Source organism: Neoarius graeffei, chromosome 23 (genome assembly GCF_027579695.1).
Source record: "Neoarius graeffei isolate fNeoGra1 chromosome 23, fNeoGra1.pri, whole genome shotgun sequence".
In the NCBI taxonomy this organism is placed as follows: domain Eukaryota; kingdom Metazoa; phylum Chordata; class Actinopteri; order Siluriformes; family Ariidae; genus Neoarius; species Neoarius graeffei.
This window is the reverse complement of record NC_083591.1, coordinates 52,651,239-52,668,322: the sequence shown is the minus strand read 5'-3', so window position 1 is coordinate 52,668,322 and position 17,084 is coordinate 52,651,239. Positions and strand designations below refer to the sequence as shown.

Below are 17,084 nucleotides of genomic sequence, written 5' to 3'. Positions count from 1 at the left end.
CATTATATTATAAGACGCATGTATGGATCTACAGTGGCTTTCTCGACAAATATGGGTGTCAAATTTTAAGAGGTGGCAGGGCCAGTGACTTGACCCATTTCTGCCATCAAGTTTTACTCAGTAGAGCAGATTTATTTTTACAATCTGATGTTCCACAGGCGGCACGGTGGTGTAGTGGTTAGCGCTGTCGCCTCACAGCAAGAAGGTCTGGGTTCAAGCCCCGTGGCCGGCGAGGGCCTTTCTGTGCGGAGTTTGCATGTTCTCCCCGTGTCTCCGTGGGTTTCGTCCGGGTGCTCCGGTTTCCCCCACAGTCCAAAGACATGCAGGTTAGGTTAACTGGTGACTCTAAATTGGCCGTAGGTGTGAATGTGAGTGTGAATGGTTGTCTATGTGTCAGCCCTGTGATGACCTGGCGACTTGTCCAGGGTGTACCCCGCCTTTCGCCCGTAGTCAGCTGGGATAGGCTCCAGCTTGCCTGCGACCCTGTAGAACAGGATAAAGCGGCTACAGATAATGAGATGAGATGTTCCACAGCTGCTGTGAGTCGCCCTGACAATCTTGTTAGCGCTGAACTTTGTATGCATACTTCAAACATTATCTCAACCTAACTTCAGGCATGAAAGAAGGAGCTGGCAGCCAATCAGGGGAGAACGAGTTAGCATGATGGCCTGAGATTATATATAAGCGGTAGTGAGAGTCTGATATCATACTCCATCCATGCATTTTGGCATTTGACTATAGTGACGTAGCCGCTCCGACAGCTTCAGCCATCAAAGTGACTAGGGAACGTTACAGTAGTGATTTCCCGTTGCCTTCTACTGGGTTATTAAAGAGGTTTTCTCCTCTCAACCATTTACACACACTCACACCTATGGACAACTCAGTTAACCTAACCGTATGTCTTTGGACTGTGGGGGAAACCGGAGCACCTGGAGGAAACCCATACAGACACAGGGAGAACGTACAAACTCCACACAGAAAGGCCCCCGTCGGCCACTGGGCTCGAACCCAGGACCTTCTTACCGTGAGGCAACAGTGCTAACCACTACACCACCACCGTGCCGCCGAGATCATACTAACAAAGTAAAAAATATAGATATATTTTTTGCTTAACAGGTAATTGTTCTCCAATATGATGGAACGCGAGTAAATAGTTGGTTATGGTCAGTTAGAGAATTTATAGTCTATCCACATTCACTGGACATGTGCAATCGCGTGCTCCGATTGGCTACTCTACTACAAGGCTGTCAGCTCATATACCGTGAGGAGAGAAAAACCAAAATGGCAGGAAGTCTTGCTCAACCAACTGAGGACTAAATAAAAACTATTCGAAAACAAACCCCAAAAAACTACACAAAAAAAGCAACAAAATATGGAATAAAAGTATGAGATTTGATAAGAACGTACCTTTTTTTTTCAAGAATTATCATCGCATTTTTCACAAATTGCTCCTGTCATTTCGCCGGTTTGTTTACATTCTAAGCGGAAAATATTTTATCGGACGTTTTGTATAAAGTTATCAAATTTGCAAAAAAATAAAGATAAAAATGCTCCGTTTGTCAAAATCCAGTAAATTTGGATAGAATAAAACAGTTACGCCACTCAATCTCGTCGTACACGGCTTATAGCCGACTCAGCACTACGACTCGACTTCGTGGAATAACTGTTAAATAGCTTGTTGTGACTAGTATTCACAAGTTTCTTCACAAGTTGATATTTCAAACCGGTGAGAGTCAGCAATCTGAGCCCTGTCTCTCTTTATCCTCCAGTCGAACTTTTATCTAACGTGCTGCTAACATGATTCAGTTTACATACAGTGTACAAAATACAGAACTGGCTTCCCTTCACCCAGGGCTTATCTTTTAGCTATGTGATTACATTTTAGGTGACTACCTACAGTGGTGTTTGAAAGTTTGTGAACCCTTTAGAATTGTCTATATTTCTGCATAAATATGACCTAAAACATCATCAGATTTTCACACAAGTCCTCAAAGTAGATAAAGAGAACCCAGTTAAACAAATGAGACAAAAATATTATACTTGGTCATTTATTTATTGAGGAAAATGATCCAATATTACATATCTGTGAGTGGCAAAAGTATGTGAACCTTTGCTTTCAGTATCTGGTGTGACCCCCTTGTGCAGCAATAACTGCAACTAAACGTTTGCAGTAACTGTTGATCAGTCCTGCACACCGGCTTGGAGGAATTTTAGCCCATTCCTCCGTACAGAACAGCTTCAACTCTGGGATGTTGGTGGGTTTCCTCACATGAACTGCTCACTTCAGGTCCTTCCACAACATTTCGATTGGATTAAGGTCAGGACTTTGACTTGGCCATTCCAAAACATTCACTTTATTCTTCTTTAACCATTCTTTGGTAGAACGACTTGTGCGCTTAGGGTCGTTGTCTTGCTGCATGACCCACCTTCTCTTGAGATTCAGTTCATGGACAGATGTCCTGACATTTTCCTTTAGAATTTGCTGGTATAATTCAGAATTCATTATTTTATCAATAATGGTAAGACATCCTGGCCCAGATGCAGCAAAACAGGCCCAAACCATGATACTACCACCAGCATGTTTCACAGATGGGATAAGGTTCTTATGCTGGAATGCAGTGTTTTCCTTTCTCCAAACATAATGCTTCTCATTTAAACCAAAAAGTTATATTTTGGTCTTATCCGTCCACAAAAAAATTTTCCAGTAGCCTTCTGGCTTGTCCACATGATCTTTAGCAAACTGCAGATGAGCAGCAAATGTTCTTTTTGGAGAGCAGTGGCTTTCTCCTTGCAACCCTGCCATGCACACCATTGTTGTTCAGTGTTCTCCTGATGGTGGACTCATGAACATTAACATTAGCCAATGTGAGAGAGGCCTTCAGCTGCTTAGAAATTACCCTGGGGTCCTTTGTGACCTCGCCGACTATTACACGCCTTGCTCTTGGTTGGTGGACCACTCCTGAGGAGGGTAACAATGGTCTTGAATTGCCTCCATTTGTATACAATCTGTCTGACTGTGGATTGGTGGAGTCCAAACTCTTTAGAGATGGTTTCATAACCTTTTCCAGCCTGATGAGCATCAACAATGCTTTTTCTGAGGTCCTCAGAAATCTCCTTTGTTCGTGCCATGATACACTTCCACAAACATGTGTTGTGAAGATCAGACTTTGATAGATCCCTGTTCTTTAAATAAAACAGGGTGCCCACTCACACCTGATTGTCATCCCATTGATTGAAAACACCTGACTCTAATTTCACCTTCAAATTAACTGCTAATCCTAGAGGTTCACATACTTTTGCCACTCACAGATATGTAATATTGGATCATTTTCCTCAATAAATAAATGACGGAGTAAAATATTTTTGTCTCATTTGTTTAACTGGGTTTTCTTTATCTACTTTTAGGACTTGTGTGAAAATCTGATGATGTTTTAGGTCATATTTATGCAGAAATGTAGACAATTCTAAAGGGTTCACAAACTTTCAAGCACCACTGTAAATAGGGCACATTATGAGATGTTCTAATGCAAGTATTACAGAAATTCCCAAATCCAGCACCGTGTAGCTGTAAGAGCTCAACCAGTGATGGCGGCCTGCCGTTAAATAATATTTGCATCAAACAAATTTGCCCATGTTCAAATTCACTTTTCTACAGAGAGAAGAAAAAAAAAAACCCCACCACAACCTGTGCATTTGAACTGACATAAGTGAAACTGGGAAGTTTAACATGACCAGGATTTTACTCATACCACAATACAGTGTCATACACTAAACCTCAACTCCAAGGATTCATTGGCTCCAGATATCGTTGCTATTTTACACACGTTTTTCTGATTATTCGATCATCCGGCTGACAGGCGATGCGTTTATACCGTCATGTGTCATCAGTCGTCTACATTTCACAAAAATCGCTGCTTCTCTCTCAATTCTTCACCGATTTTTATTCTTTTTGGCAGGAACGTTGGTCTACCTGGGGTGCATATACGTAGCTTCTACTCAAATTTGCACAATTGCAATTAATAAAGAAAGATATGGAATAATCAATCCCTAACGAACAGTTTCCACACAAATCGCTTCTTCTCCCTCAATTCTTCACCCATTTTGATTCTTTCTGGCATGAAGGTAGGGGTACCTAGGGTGCATAGAACTTCTACCCAGATTTGTATAATTACAATTATTAATGAAGTTATGTACTAATTAAGCCTTAATGAACACTTCAACAAAAATCGCTTCTTCTCGGTCAATTCCTCGCCGTTTTGGATTCTTTCTGGCACATAGGTTGATAGTCCTCAAGTGTATACAGCTTGAAACATTTATTGCACACTTTAGATCGTTCCTTCTGGACTGGACGGGGCCGGAGTGAGCTACGCCGTCACTGACGGTCTCATTTATATTATTATTATTATTATTATTATTAATAAATATGTTTTAAGATGTATACTTGAATAATATGATGAGAGAGAGTTTAGACAGGTTAAAGCATCCTGTGAACTGAACTAAGTTAATCCACCTAATCAGACACAGCACAACGTCTATGAGCGGCATTTATTAGATTAGTGCAGTGCTGTCATACAGCCTGAAAGAGCTAAATATAAAATATGTACATTTATAACAACAAAGAAATGATGTCTAAGACTGGGTCTATATATGAGAGAGAGAGAGAGAGAGAGAGAGAGAGAGAGAGAGAGAGAGAGAGCGCGAGCGGTATCTGTGGGATATTTCTTACTCTACAGTCACACTAGCAAGCGACACGTGAGACTTCATTTTCAACATGTGTGTGAGATACCAAGCCACGATTTCAGCAACAGTGCAACAAATCCAAGATACGATGCGGTAAAGTGACAAATACAAACAACTGGCTTGAGCAATTCCGTTCCACATGTGGTCCGACGTTTCTTTACTTCCCCAATTATAACTCTAGTTCCTGCCTGCAATACGTTTCCATTTAGTCTTTGACGCAAAAATGGAGAATAATGTAGAACCATGGTTTCATCTCATCTTTTCACAGCGATATTATGAAGAAAAGTAAAGCTTGGAAGGAAGCACCAGAGATTGTTGGTGCATCTGGTGAGTCTGCGCAGCAAGTACGGTTAGCTTGCTTTGCATATCTGCGAACAAATCTAGTATGAAACATGTAAATCAAAATTAAACACATTTTAAATAAACAAAAAGCGATAAGCAGAAATCATATACAGAGCTGTAGACTTGCTAGCTGTACCGTAGAGTATGGCTGTTACTCTGAGCAAATTGCCATCAACCCTCTTCTACATACATGAGCTCACAGGAGCTTGTGATTGGCTCGTATTGATTTGATTAACAAAGGAAAGAGGATTGCTGTGGCATCACCAAGATTCAAACTCGGTTAGGAAAAACCATTTCAGAACTATGACCCATAATTGGTCTTACTTTGAAAGAAGCTCTTGACGCGGAGATAGCTCACACTGAGACGCAGCACTGACAGCTTGTCCAGTTTGGAAATGACCTCTGGAGTGAAGGGCAACAGACTGGCCAGTCGATCCAACTCGGCATTGAGTCGGTCCCGGTGTCTTTTAGACGGGTTCGACTTCTGGTTCACTCCTGCTGGTTTTCTGTTTGAACCAAACAGACAAGATGTGTCAAAAACATGCTCATCTACCACTAATGGAAAGGAGAATGTTATGGAGTTAAGTGAGTTAGATTTCACCCAGCTGCTTCAGTTTTGTTCCACCCAAAAAAAAAAAAAGCTTGTGAATCATTCTGAAAAAGCATGGAAAATAGTCTGAATCTGATAAGTGCTTTCATGTGTGATTTTTTTTTTTAATCTTTTGACCTTATTGTAAGATTTGTACTCAAACAACAACACACAGAGCCATACAATTTAGAATCTGAAAATGGATTAAACTGCATAATTGTGTGTAAAACATAAAAATACAATACAGACCAAGGATAAATACATGTCGTAACTGAGTAGGTAAACTTGGAAGGTGATTTAAAACTCATTCATTCATCATCTTAATTTTTTTTAATCATCGTCAGGGTCATGGTGGATCTAGAACGAATCCCAGGAACACTTAGGCCCTGTCCACACGGCAACGGATTCAGGTGACTCTGATAAAATTGTTTATCGTTTCGGCCTGGCATCCACACGGCACCGGCGTTTTGGGTGCCCCAAAACGAAATCTTTTGAGAACGGGTTCCAGAGTGGAAAAATCTGGCAACGACGCTGTTGCGAAGTCGTCTGGATGAGTAGAATGGATTTGTTTACGATGACGTCACAACCACATGACTGTCAGTGCTTCACGCCGGGTAGAAGTGTAACGAACTCGATGCGAGTTGTCAACAAATCCTATAACTTGGTTCATGAAACGCGCTTACAAAATATTTTCACTGTGAATATTTATTGTGTAATGGTGCAAAGAGAGAGAGAGAATAGCCCTTAGGGCAGAGTCTTTAGTCCAAACACTGCGGAAGTACTGAGTATAACCAAACCGTGCACCGCCCGTGCGCTTTCCAAAAACAAAAACAATCTCGCCAGCAAAAATAGGGAAAAAAAGGAGCGATCTCACCTCTTCAGATGTTGGTTTAAGTCCGACAATACATTCCTCAAAAAGGGCGTAGAAGAACAAAGTAATCCATCAACGTGTAGCATTCAATTTATTCCGGACCATTAAAGAATTCTGGAGGATATCAGAATGTTGGCGTACCGGCTTCCATCTACCCCCGTTCATTCCTCTTTCCGCGTCTTTCGTTTTACGCTACTGATTAATAATCAGAACTTTATTTGGCTGATGCTACAGAAGAAGGGGTTTATGTGCATGCGTCTACTTCTTCTATTGTTCTGGTGTCTCCGATGGGACCGTCTTACAGCGCACATAGAGGTGTGGCATGTGTATTGCATCGTTTTCAGCAAGCGTTGCGTTGCCATATGTACCTGATAGTTTACTGATCTGTTGCCCATGTGGACGCGATATTTAAAAAAAAAAAATCTTGTTGCCATTGTCGTGTGGATGTAGCCTTATTCACACCATTAAAGTAGTAAATAGTCCTCACTAAAACACAGCTTGGTCATGAGTATTTGGACAGCGACACAATTTTCGTTATTCTTCCTCCGTATGCCAACACGACGGGTTTGAAATGAAGCACCAAAGATGTGATTCAAGTGTACAAGTGTAGACTTTCAGCTTTACTTCAAGGGGTTTCATAAAAAAAAAAAAATACTGCATTAACTGTTTACCAACCATTTTTTACATAGTTCCTCCATTTTTACAGGCTCAACTGTAATTATACAATTAACTGGTAGGCATTTTCATGACCAGGTGTGGTTTGTTTCCTCATTATGTCATGACAAATTAAGGAGATAAAAAGTCTGGAGTTGATTCCAAGTTGTGAATTTGCATTTGGCAGCTGTTCATGGGAACACTCATGGGAATATGTGGTTCGAAAAGGTATCAGTGCAAGTGGCCATCATTAGGCTGAAAAAAAAAAGACCTATCAGAGAAAGAACAAAAACGAGGCTTGGTCAAATTAACAATTTGGTACATCCTTAAAAAGAAGGAAGGTATTGGTGAGCCTAGCAACACCAAGATGCCTGGAAGACCACAAAAGTGGATGCTCGCAGAATTCTTTCCTTGGTGAAGAAAAACCCCTTCACAACATCTAGCCAAGTCAAGAGCACTCTTGAGGAGGTAGGTCCATCACTGTTAAAGTCAATGACACCTTCATGAATGTAAATACATGGAGTTTACCTCAAGATGCAAAACACTCAAGAAGAGAAAAGCCAACTTAAACTTTGCTAGAAAACATCTAAAAAAAAAAAAAAAAAAAAAAAAAGGCCTGCCCAGTTCTAGAACAAGATTTTTTGGACAGAAGAAACCAAGATTAACTTTTACGAGGATGATGGGAAGAGAAGGTATGAAGAATGATCCAAAGAATACCAGATCATCTGTCAAACATGGTGGAGGCATGGATATATAGTATGGCTGCCAATGGAACTGGGTCACTGGTGTTTATTATTGATGAGATTTCTGATAGAAGTAGCAGGGTTAATTCTGGTGTGTGTATATATATATATATATGGGGCGGCACGGTGGTGTAGTGGTTAGCGCTGTCGCCTCACAGCAAGAAGGTCCTGGGTTCGAACCCCGTGGCCGGCGAGGGCCTTTCTGTGCGGAGTTTGCATGTTCTCCAAATGTCTGCGTGGGTTTCCTCTGGGTCCTCTGGTTTCCTCCACAGTTCAAAGACATTCAGTTAGGTTAACTGGTGACTCTAAATTGACCGTAAGTGTGAATGGTTGTCTGTGTCTATGTGTCAGCCCTGTGATGACCTGGCGACTTGTCCAGGGTGTACCCCACCTTTCACCCGTAGTCAGCTGGGATAGGCTCCAGCTTGCCTGCGACCCTGTAGAACAGGATAAAGCGGCTAGAGATAATGGGATGAGATTTTATATATATCTCATTATCTCTAGCCGCTTTATCCTTCTACAGGGTCGCAGGCAAGCTGGAGCCTATCCCAGCTGACTACGGGCGAAAGGCGGGGTACACCCTGGACAAGTCGCCAGGTCATCACAGGGCTGACACATAGACACAGACAACCATTCACACTCACATTCACACCTACGGTCAATTTAGAGTCACCAGTTAACCTAACCTGCATGTCTTTGGACTGTGGGGGAAACCGGAGCACCCGGAGGAAACCCACGCGGACACGGGGAGAACATGCAAACTCCACACAGAAAGGCCCTCGCCGGCCCCGGGGCTCGAACCCGGACCTTCTTGCTGTGAGGCGACAGCGCTAACCACTACACCACCGTGCCGCCCTTTATATATATGAGAGAGAGATACTTTCTGCTCAGACTCAGTAAAATGCTACAAAATACAAAGCTGATGGCGCATCACAATACAGATGCTTCCACAGTACAGATGACCAAAAAAAATAAAAAAAACCCACACACAAAAGCAACCCAAGCGCTTCTTAAGGCAAAGTTGAGTGAGTCAGTCAACTCAACTGAGCATGGTTTTCACTTACCGAAGATAAAACTGAACACAGAAAGACCCATAAACAAACAGAAATTGAAGGCAGCTGCAGTAAAGGCCTGGCAAAGCAGATCAAGGGAGGAAACGAAGCATTTTAATTGCTTCATTTCAAAATCATTTTGGTGGTGTACAGAGGCAAAATTACGAAAATTCAAAAATTGTGTCACTCTAAAAAAAAAAAAAAATGTTTTATATATATATATATATATATATATATATATATATATATGGACCCGACTGTATCCGTGTCCTAAACCACTCACTTGTTCACTACTCCCTACTCACTATATAGAGGACTATATAGTGAGCTCATTAGTAAAATAAAAAAAAAAACACTTTCAGACACTACTCCATCGCACTGTTATTTACGTCATTACTGTCGCACAATTAAAACGTGCCAGATCAGTCAGTCGGCTGGTGCGTCTGCTGCATCTTTCAGTTCTTTTAAATCAAGGCTGAATACTTTCTTTCTTCTTTACCGCTGCCTTTTATTAAATCAAATTTGAGGCTTTTGATTTGATTTCCTTCAGCACGACCGCAATGCATGATGGTATCTATTGCTTGGTTAGTGACCATCGGTTGTACACTATTTTTCATGATGCTTTGTGGGATATGTTGAGTGCACTATATAGGGTGTAATAATTCTCACTATACATTCGGACAGCACTACAAAATGGCGACCTCACCATACAGTCCACTAGTGAGTAGGGAGTGATTTTGGACACGGGGCATGATTCTCTGGTCAAATCAGACATGCACTTTTTGAACACACTTACCACAAGGTATACCATTTCTTACCCATTATCACTGTGTATTTCTCTGGGTGTTCCAGTTTCCTCCCACATTATGTGGATTAGGTCAACTAGCTACTCATAGGTGTGAATGTGAGTGTGAATGGGTCAATATCAATACCAGGTGGAATTGGCTTCGGCTCACCCACAACTCACAAAGGATAAGCTGTATAGAAAATGAATACAGATGATATTCTAAATATCTTCCAGATTATTTGTGCAAATATGAAATAAAAAAAAAAAAAAAATCAACAATCGCACCTTTAAATGAATGCCAGTCAGTCTATAGTCTAGAATTCAAATTCATGCACATTTGTGAATTTAGTGATGCATGAAGCGTAAAAATAAAAAAGTATTAAGAATGTCACTGTCACTTTGAGCTCCCTTTCTCCTCCCTTACTTACTGCATTCAGCCAAGTTCATATTCAACAAGTTCACGTCATATGCGACTGTGCATTGGGTTTGGTTTTGTTTCTCATGAGTGCAATAAGGAGTTGAAATACTCAGCTGCTTCTGAATGGGTTTTCTCCTCTTCCTCCCAGCATACAGACAGTCTCCAGGTGGAATCATGATGTTTGGCCAGTTGCTATAAACCGAAGATGAAACATGAAAGAAAGTTGGGTTTTTACGAAGAGTGTTTTTTATGAACTCCTTAAGTCATAGCTGAATTTCACCTTCAAGTCAAGATGCTTAAACTGGAAGGATGCATTAAAATATGAAGTCAGAAAGCAAATTTGACAATGACAGAAACTGTGTAGTTAGTAGTACACTGTCGGGGGGGGGGGGGGGGGGGGTTAGGGGTGAGCAGGGAGACTTGGGACAGTTTGTATTCCTATAAATTACACTACTGTTCAAAAGTTTGGGGTCACTTTGAAATGTCCTTATTTTTGAAAGAAAAGCACTGTTCTTTTCAATGAAGATCACTTTAAACTAATCAGAAATCCACTCTATACATTGCTAATGTGGTAAATGACTATTCTAGCTGCAAATGTCTGGTTTTTGGTGTAATATCTCCATAGGTGTATAGAGGCCCATTTCCAGCAACTCTCACTCCAGTGTTCTAATGGTACAATGTGTTTGCTCATTGCCTCAGAAGGCTAATGGATGATTAGAAAACCCTTGTACAATCATGTTAGCACAGCTGAAAACAGTTGAGCTCTTTAGAGAAGCTATAAAACTGACCTTCCTTTGAGCAGATTGAGTTTCTGGAGCATCACATTTGTGGGGTCGATTAAATGCTCAAAATGGCCAGAAAAATGTCTTGACTATATTTTCTATTCATTTTACAACTTATGGTGGGAAATAAAAGTGTGACTTTTCATGGAAAACACAAAATTGTCTGGGTGACCCCAAACTTTTGAACGGTAGTGTAATTTCAACCAATTAGGAGTAGGTTTCCCAAAAGCATCTTAACTTTAAGAGTATCTTAACTGTGCGAGAGAGAGAGAGAGAGAGAGAGAGTTCATTGTTCTGCTCGTGCTACCATTTAATGATGATCTTTGTGCTGCGATGCTTTTGGGAAACTCAGGCCAGATTTTAGATCCCATCAGAAGTTAGATGTTGCCCCTTAAGGCCAATTTATGCTGACAACCCAGTCCTCACAGATAGCGTCGCAGACAGTGTCTGCGTAGCCCCCCCCCACCTTCGCAGACGCTCTGCGCGCACCTCCCAAAAATTGTGACCACCGCAGAAGCCTCGCAGACAAGAGGGCTCCGATTGGTCCACTCTACATCCGCTGTACACGCACTTCCGCTTCCCTACTTTCCCGGTTTGGTTTGTTTTCACGACCGGCATTTTTAAAAACACGAGCGAAGATGGAGCAGCACGAAGAGCGGTTGATTGAGGAAGTACGTACATCTATATGACTCCAGTTCTAGTCATTATTAAAAAAAAAAAAGTTCTAGTCATTATAAGTAACCGGAGGATAAACACTCCACTAACCACACCCACCAACTACTCCTAGCGACTTCGCGCCCCCTTGCGTTGTGCCGGTGAATAACATCGCGCACGCCTATTACTCCCCGCTCAACGATAAATTACAACTGTCTGCGAAAAGCTATCTGCGAAAGCCTTGTCACAAGAGCATGCAGAGGCCTTTAGAGTAACCTACTTCCTTTAGAGCCACGAAGCTGGACACTGCAGTAAGGTTTGTGCAGTTTAATATTTTTATCAACTAAAACTTGTATCTTCTACTTTGCCTCCACCTCCATTCTATGGTGTAATGTACACTGGTGAATTGTGGATTTGTTTGGAATTAAAAGTATGTAACCTAGAGTTACCATATTTAATAGTTATTCCACGAAATCGAGTCGTACATGAGCGGACAGCCGACGAGGCACATAGCATCGAGTTGGCTATAAGCCACGGATAATGAGATTGAATGGAATAACTGTTTTATTCTATCCACATTCACTGGATTTCGAGAAACAGAGCATTTTTTATTTTTTGCAAATATGATAAATTTACACAAAACGTCCAACAAAATCATTTCTGCTTAGGCAGGCTTCTTACAAACCTATCAATGGCAGCTCGAATTGACTAGTGGTGTAGTTTTGTAGAAAGTGCCGTCTTGCTGTCGTGCCGAGGTATAGAATAGTTTTAGACACTTATTTAATTCTTCCTTGGACATTTCAGTTCTGTAATTCTCAAACTTCGAGCTTTTGAACCAGTTAAAAAAAAATCAACACATTTTAATGCTTAAAGATGAAGAATGTAAACAAACCAGCGAAATGACCGGAGCAATTTGTGAAAAATGCTATAATAGGAATAATTCTTGAAAAAAAAGTGTTCTTACCATCAAATACTTTTCATTCCATATTTTTTGCTTTATTTTTTGGGGGGTTTGTTTTCAAGTAGGAGTTTTTAATTTCATCCTCGGTTGGTTCAGCAACACGCTCCCCCATTTTGTTTTTCTCTACTCACAGTATTTCTGAGCTGATATCCTAGTCGTAGAGTAGCCAATCAGAGCGCACGATTGCGCATATCCAGTGAATGTGGACAGAATAAATAGTATTATTTATTAAATGTAAATTTTGAGGAATAAAAAAAACATTTCAGGATTTTGTTTTTCAAAATGACCAGATGGGGAGAGTTAGGACAGTTCATTATGTTAGAGGTTGTTTTTTTTTTTTTGTGGTTTACAAATTTAAAAATGTTGTTAAAAACGTGATGTCCTTGCATGAGGATTAAGCTTTCATTCCTTCTTGAGAATAGAAGCGTTTGGTCTCGTCAGGTTTTGGGTAAACTGACTTTTTTTTTTTTTTTTTTAATCGGTGTACCTGCATCATGTGTTCATTCAGACAGTTCATATGTATGGAATCAATTTTGTGCCAAAATGTTCATACAGTACTTTTGAAATATCAAACAAAAACGACAACTCAAAATACAAAAAAAAAAAGTCAATTTTTTTAGACTGGCAAACAAATTATTCGTGTAATCGTGCAAAATATCAGTCTATTACTCTTCAGAAACCTTTTATTTTTGTTCCGCGTCTTTCTCAGTTTTGTTTGATGTAATTTATTTTGGTTGCGATTCCAGCTCTCTCGTTTGCGCTCCCTGACTTTTTGCTCGCAGTTTTGGCACAAACTTCACGTGTGGGTGGGCTGTCCAGGAACGCATTCCCATTGGCTAACTTGTGTTTGACTGACAGCTACGCTCAGCCATTCCCTACTCGGATCCTGGCGGACTGTTTGACGAGTGACCGATCCATTGACGGTACACAAGGATCGAGTGGACTTCAGTGGCGACTACGATATTGAATTTACACTTTGTTGAATTAATTCAATGAAGTCCACTCGATCCAAAACTGCAAGCAAAAAGTCAGGGAGCGCAAACGAGAAAGCTGGAATCGCAACCAAAATAAATTCATCTCATCTCATTATCTCTAGCCGCTTTATCCTTCTACAGGGTCGCGGGCAAGCTGGAGCCTATCCCAGCTGACTACGGGCGAAAGGCGGGGTACACCCTGGACAAGTCGCCAGGTCATCACAGGGCTGACACATAGACACAGACAACCATTCACACTCACATTCACACCTACGCTCAATTTAGAGTCACCAGTTAACCTAACCTGCATGTCTTTGGACTGTGGGGGAAACCGGAGCACCCGGAGGAAACCCACGCGGACACGGGGAGAACATGCAAACTCCGCACAGAAAGGCCCTCGCCGGCCCCGGGGCTCAAACCCAGGACCTTCTTGCTGTGAGGTGACAGCGCTAACCACTACACCACCGTGCCGCCCCCAAAATAAATTACGTCAAGCAAAACTGAGAAAGACGCGGAACAAAAATAAAAGGTTTCTGAAGAGTAATAGACTGATATTTTGCACGATTACACGAATAATTTGTTTGCCAGTCTAAAAAAAATTGACTTTTTTTGTTTTTTTGTATTTTGATTTGTCGTTTTTGTTTGATATTTCAAAAGTATTGTATGAACATTTTGGCACAAAATTGATTCCATACATATGCTACCAGTTTTGATGATAAATAAAAATTAAACATGTAGGATTAAGATAGGTATTTTATTTTTGTCCCATGTCTTCCTATAATGTCCCAAGTCTCCCTGCAGAAAAACATAAGAACAGAAAAAGTAAAGCTTCAAGGCAAGTACACGTGACAAGCTGAGAAACTAATATTGTGCTAAGAGAGTATGATAAACACTTTCTAATGCAATATGAGACAGAAGAATTTCACACAATCTACAAAAGATGAAAACTCATCCCAAGTGTCCCCGCTCTCCCCTACTTGTCACTAAGGTGGTTTCCATAACTACCTTTAAGTTAAGGTGCGCCTTTGAGTCTTGGAAAGTGGAGCCTTTATTCTGAGCAATACTCAAAAAAACTAAATAAAAAAGGTACAAGTGTGTACTTAATACTTTACATTTCACTTATTTTTTAAAAAGGGTTACCTTTAGAGTATTTACAACACTAAAAAAGGTAGTTTTTCCCCTCAGAGTGTACGGTGGGTTCAGGAAAGTTTTACTTACCAAATACTAACAGCGAAACTCTCAGGTAAATCCAATTTGTTTTCCTTTCGCGTGCTTGACAAATGTAGACAATCTGTGGAGAGTTTTATTTGAGACTAAAACCTGCTGCCATCTGAGAGGCTTCTTTAAAGAGACAGATGTGTCTGAGGGCTTTTATAGACCCGGCTCAGGGTGGCGGTTACATCCTTGTGTTTCAGGCTGGAGCTTGGCACGCGACGCTCTCAGGATTCAAACGCACAGTCTCTCTCGCGCGCACAGCTACGCTGCTGGTGTAGGATTACAACGGACCGGATGACGTCACCACTGCGGTGTCCGGTTACCTCACAACGTGTTAACAGTTATATTTACTACAATATGGACGACAAATTTTTATTTATTACAATACTCATGACTACAAGAAAGAAAAAGGAAACAGGTAGGTATTGAGAAATCCATGAGAGTCGCTTGACTAAAGGAAAACTTCTCCTTGAGGCACATTAAAGGTGCAATCAGCGATTTGGTTTTGTTTATTACTTGTAAAAATAACCTGCAAAACGTGTAGGACATGATAAAAAATAATGGTTAAAGTCAAAACCTCACAGCAAGAAGGTCCGGGTTCGAGCCCCGTGGCCGGCGAGGGCCTTTCTGTGTGGGGTTTGCATGTTCTCCCCGTGTCCGGGTGCTCCGGTTTCCCCCACAGTCCAAAGACATGCAGGTTAGGTTAACTGGTGACTCTAAATTGAGCGTAGGTGTGAATGTGAGTGTGAATGGTTGTCTGTGTCTATGTGTCAGCCCTGTGATGACCTGGCGACTTGTCCAGGGTGTACCCCGCCTTTCGCCCGTAGTCAGCTGGGATAGGCTCCAGCTTGCCTGCGACCCTGTAGAACAGGATAAAGCGGCTAGAGATAATGAGATGAGACGAGACACTTTTTCAATGGAATAAAAACACAGGCGGCACGGTCACCTCACAGCAAGAAGGTTCTGCTGGCGGGGGCCTTTCTGTGGGTTTCCTCTGGGTACTCTGGTTTCCCCCACAGTCCAAAGACACGCGGTTAGGTTAATATGGGCTGAGGTGCCCTTGAGCGAGGCACCTAACTCCCCTGCTGTTAGCATGGCTGCCCACTGCTCTGGGTATGTATGTGTGTGTTCACCGTTTCAGATGGGTTAAATGCAGAGATGAATTTCACAAGTGTGTGATGAATAAAGTTGTGCTTTCTTTCCGGCGGCACGGTGGTGTAGTGGTTAGCACTGTTGCCTCACAGCAAGAAGGTTCTGGGTTCGAGCCCAGCGACCAACGAGGGCCTTTCTGTATGGAGTTTGGATGTTGTCTGCGTGGGTTTCCTCCCACAGTCCAAAGATACGCAGGTTAGGTTAATTGGTGGCTCTAAATTGACCATGAGTGTGAATGGTTGTATGTGTGTGTCAGCCCTGCGATGTACCCTGCCTCTCGCCCATAGTCAGCTGGGATGGGCTCCAGCTTGCCCCCCGAGACCCTGCACGGGATAAGCGGTTACAGATAAAACAACAACTATTTCCTTCTAGCGGGTTTGGTTCGATAGCATGCAATATTGTTAGCATATTGCTTATCCTACATGTATTATGTCACTTATCCTACGTGTTACGTAAGGGAGCCAGGCAATAAAGCTACACCTTCTTGGAGATTAAAACGCTCGCTTCAAATGAGATTAGACAGGATCATCGTCACATGGGTGGAAGACCTTCACCCTTTGCTTCCTTTCTTTAAATAAATCTTAGCGATCCCTCATACTGCAGTTTCCATTTCAGGGAGGTTTATCGTTATCATAGTGGTGTAGGTTTTTTTTGACCAAATCTCTTGAGTATTATGAACTATTGCTAACAAATCAGGTCTAAAGCCAGTACAGCCAGAGCAGGTCATGATATTTTTTAACCATACTAACATGCCATTGTTGTGTATTATGCCTGATGCCAAGACTCTCGTCTCTGCGAGCCTACCACACCGATTTAATACTTGTGTCATTTTTAGGGCATACCTAACAACCTGTGTTTTCTCTCTCTCCCTCCAATCTGTCCCTCTGAGTTACATGTCGGTCCTGGGATCGAGATGCTGGCCTCTTCTGCCCCTCGGACCTGCTTGATCCATCCTGGTGCCCTGTGTCTGGTCGGAGTTTTATCGTATCGCTCCTGTGAAGGACGGCCCCATGAGGACAGTTGAGGGTTATACCTGGAGGACGCTCTGGACTCTTACAGTAATGCTTTTATGGCTGAGGACTACAGTTGACTTGCTAACTTTAGGACTGCAGTTGTCATGAACAGTTTTGCACTCAAGTTTCCATCAATG

General features: G+C 41.7%; 1 protein-coding gene across 1 annotated transcript in view; it reads right to left on the bottom strand.

The window, feature by feature from the left end:
• ahrrb (aryl-hydrocarbon receptor repressor b) overlaps positions 1 to 15,138 on the bottom strand; it is a 60,472-nt gene extending 45,334 nt beyond the window's left edge. Inside the window, exons 1-3 of the mRNA XM_060906394.1 lie at positions 14,786 to 15,138; positions 10,311 to 10,388; positions 5,407 to 5,588 (exon numbers count right to left, since the gene is read on the bottom strand). Coding sequence (XP_060762377.1) covers positions 5,407 to 5,588; positions 10,311 to 10,372 — 244 coding nt within the window. The 5' untranslated portion in view covers positions 10,373 to 10,388; positions 14,786 to 15,138. The remainder of the gene's footprint in view (positions 1 to 5,406; positions 5,589 to 10,310; positions 10,389 to 14,785) is intronic.
• Positions 15,139 to 17,084: the final 1,946 nt, after the last annotated feature.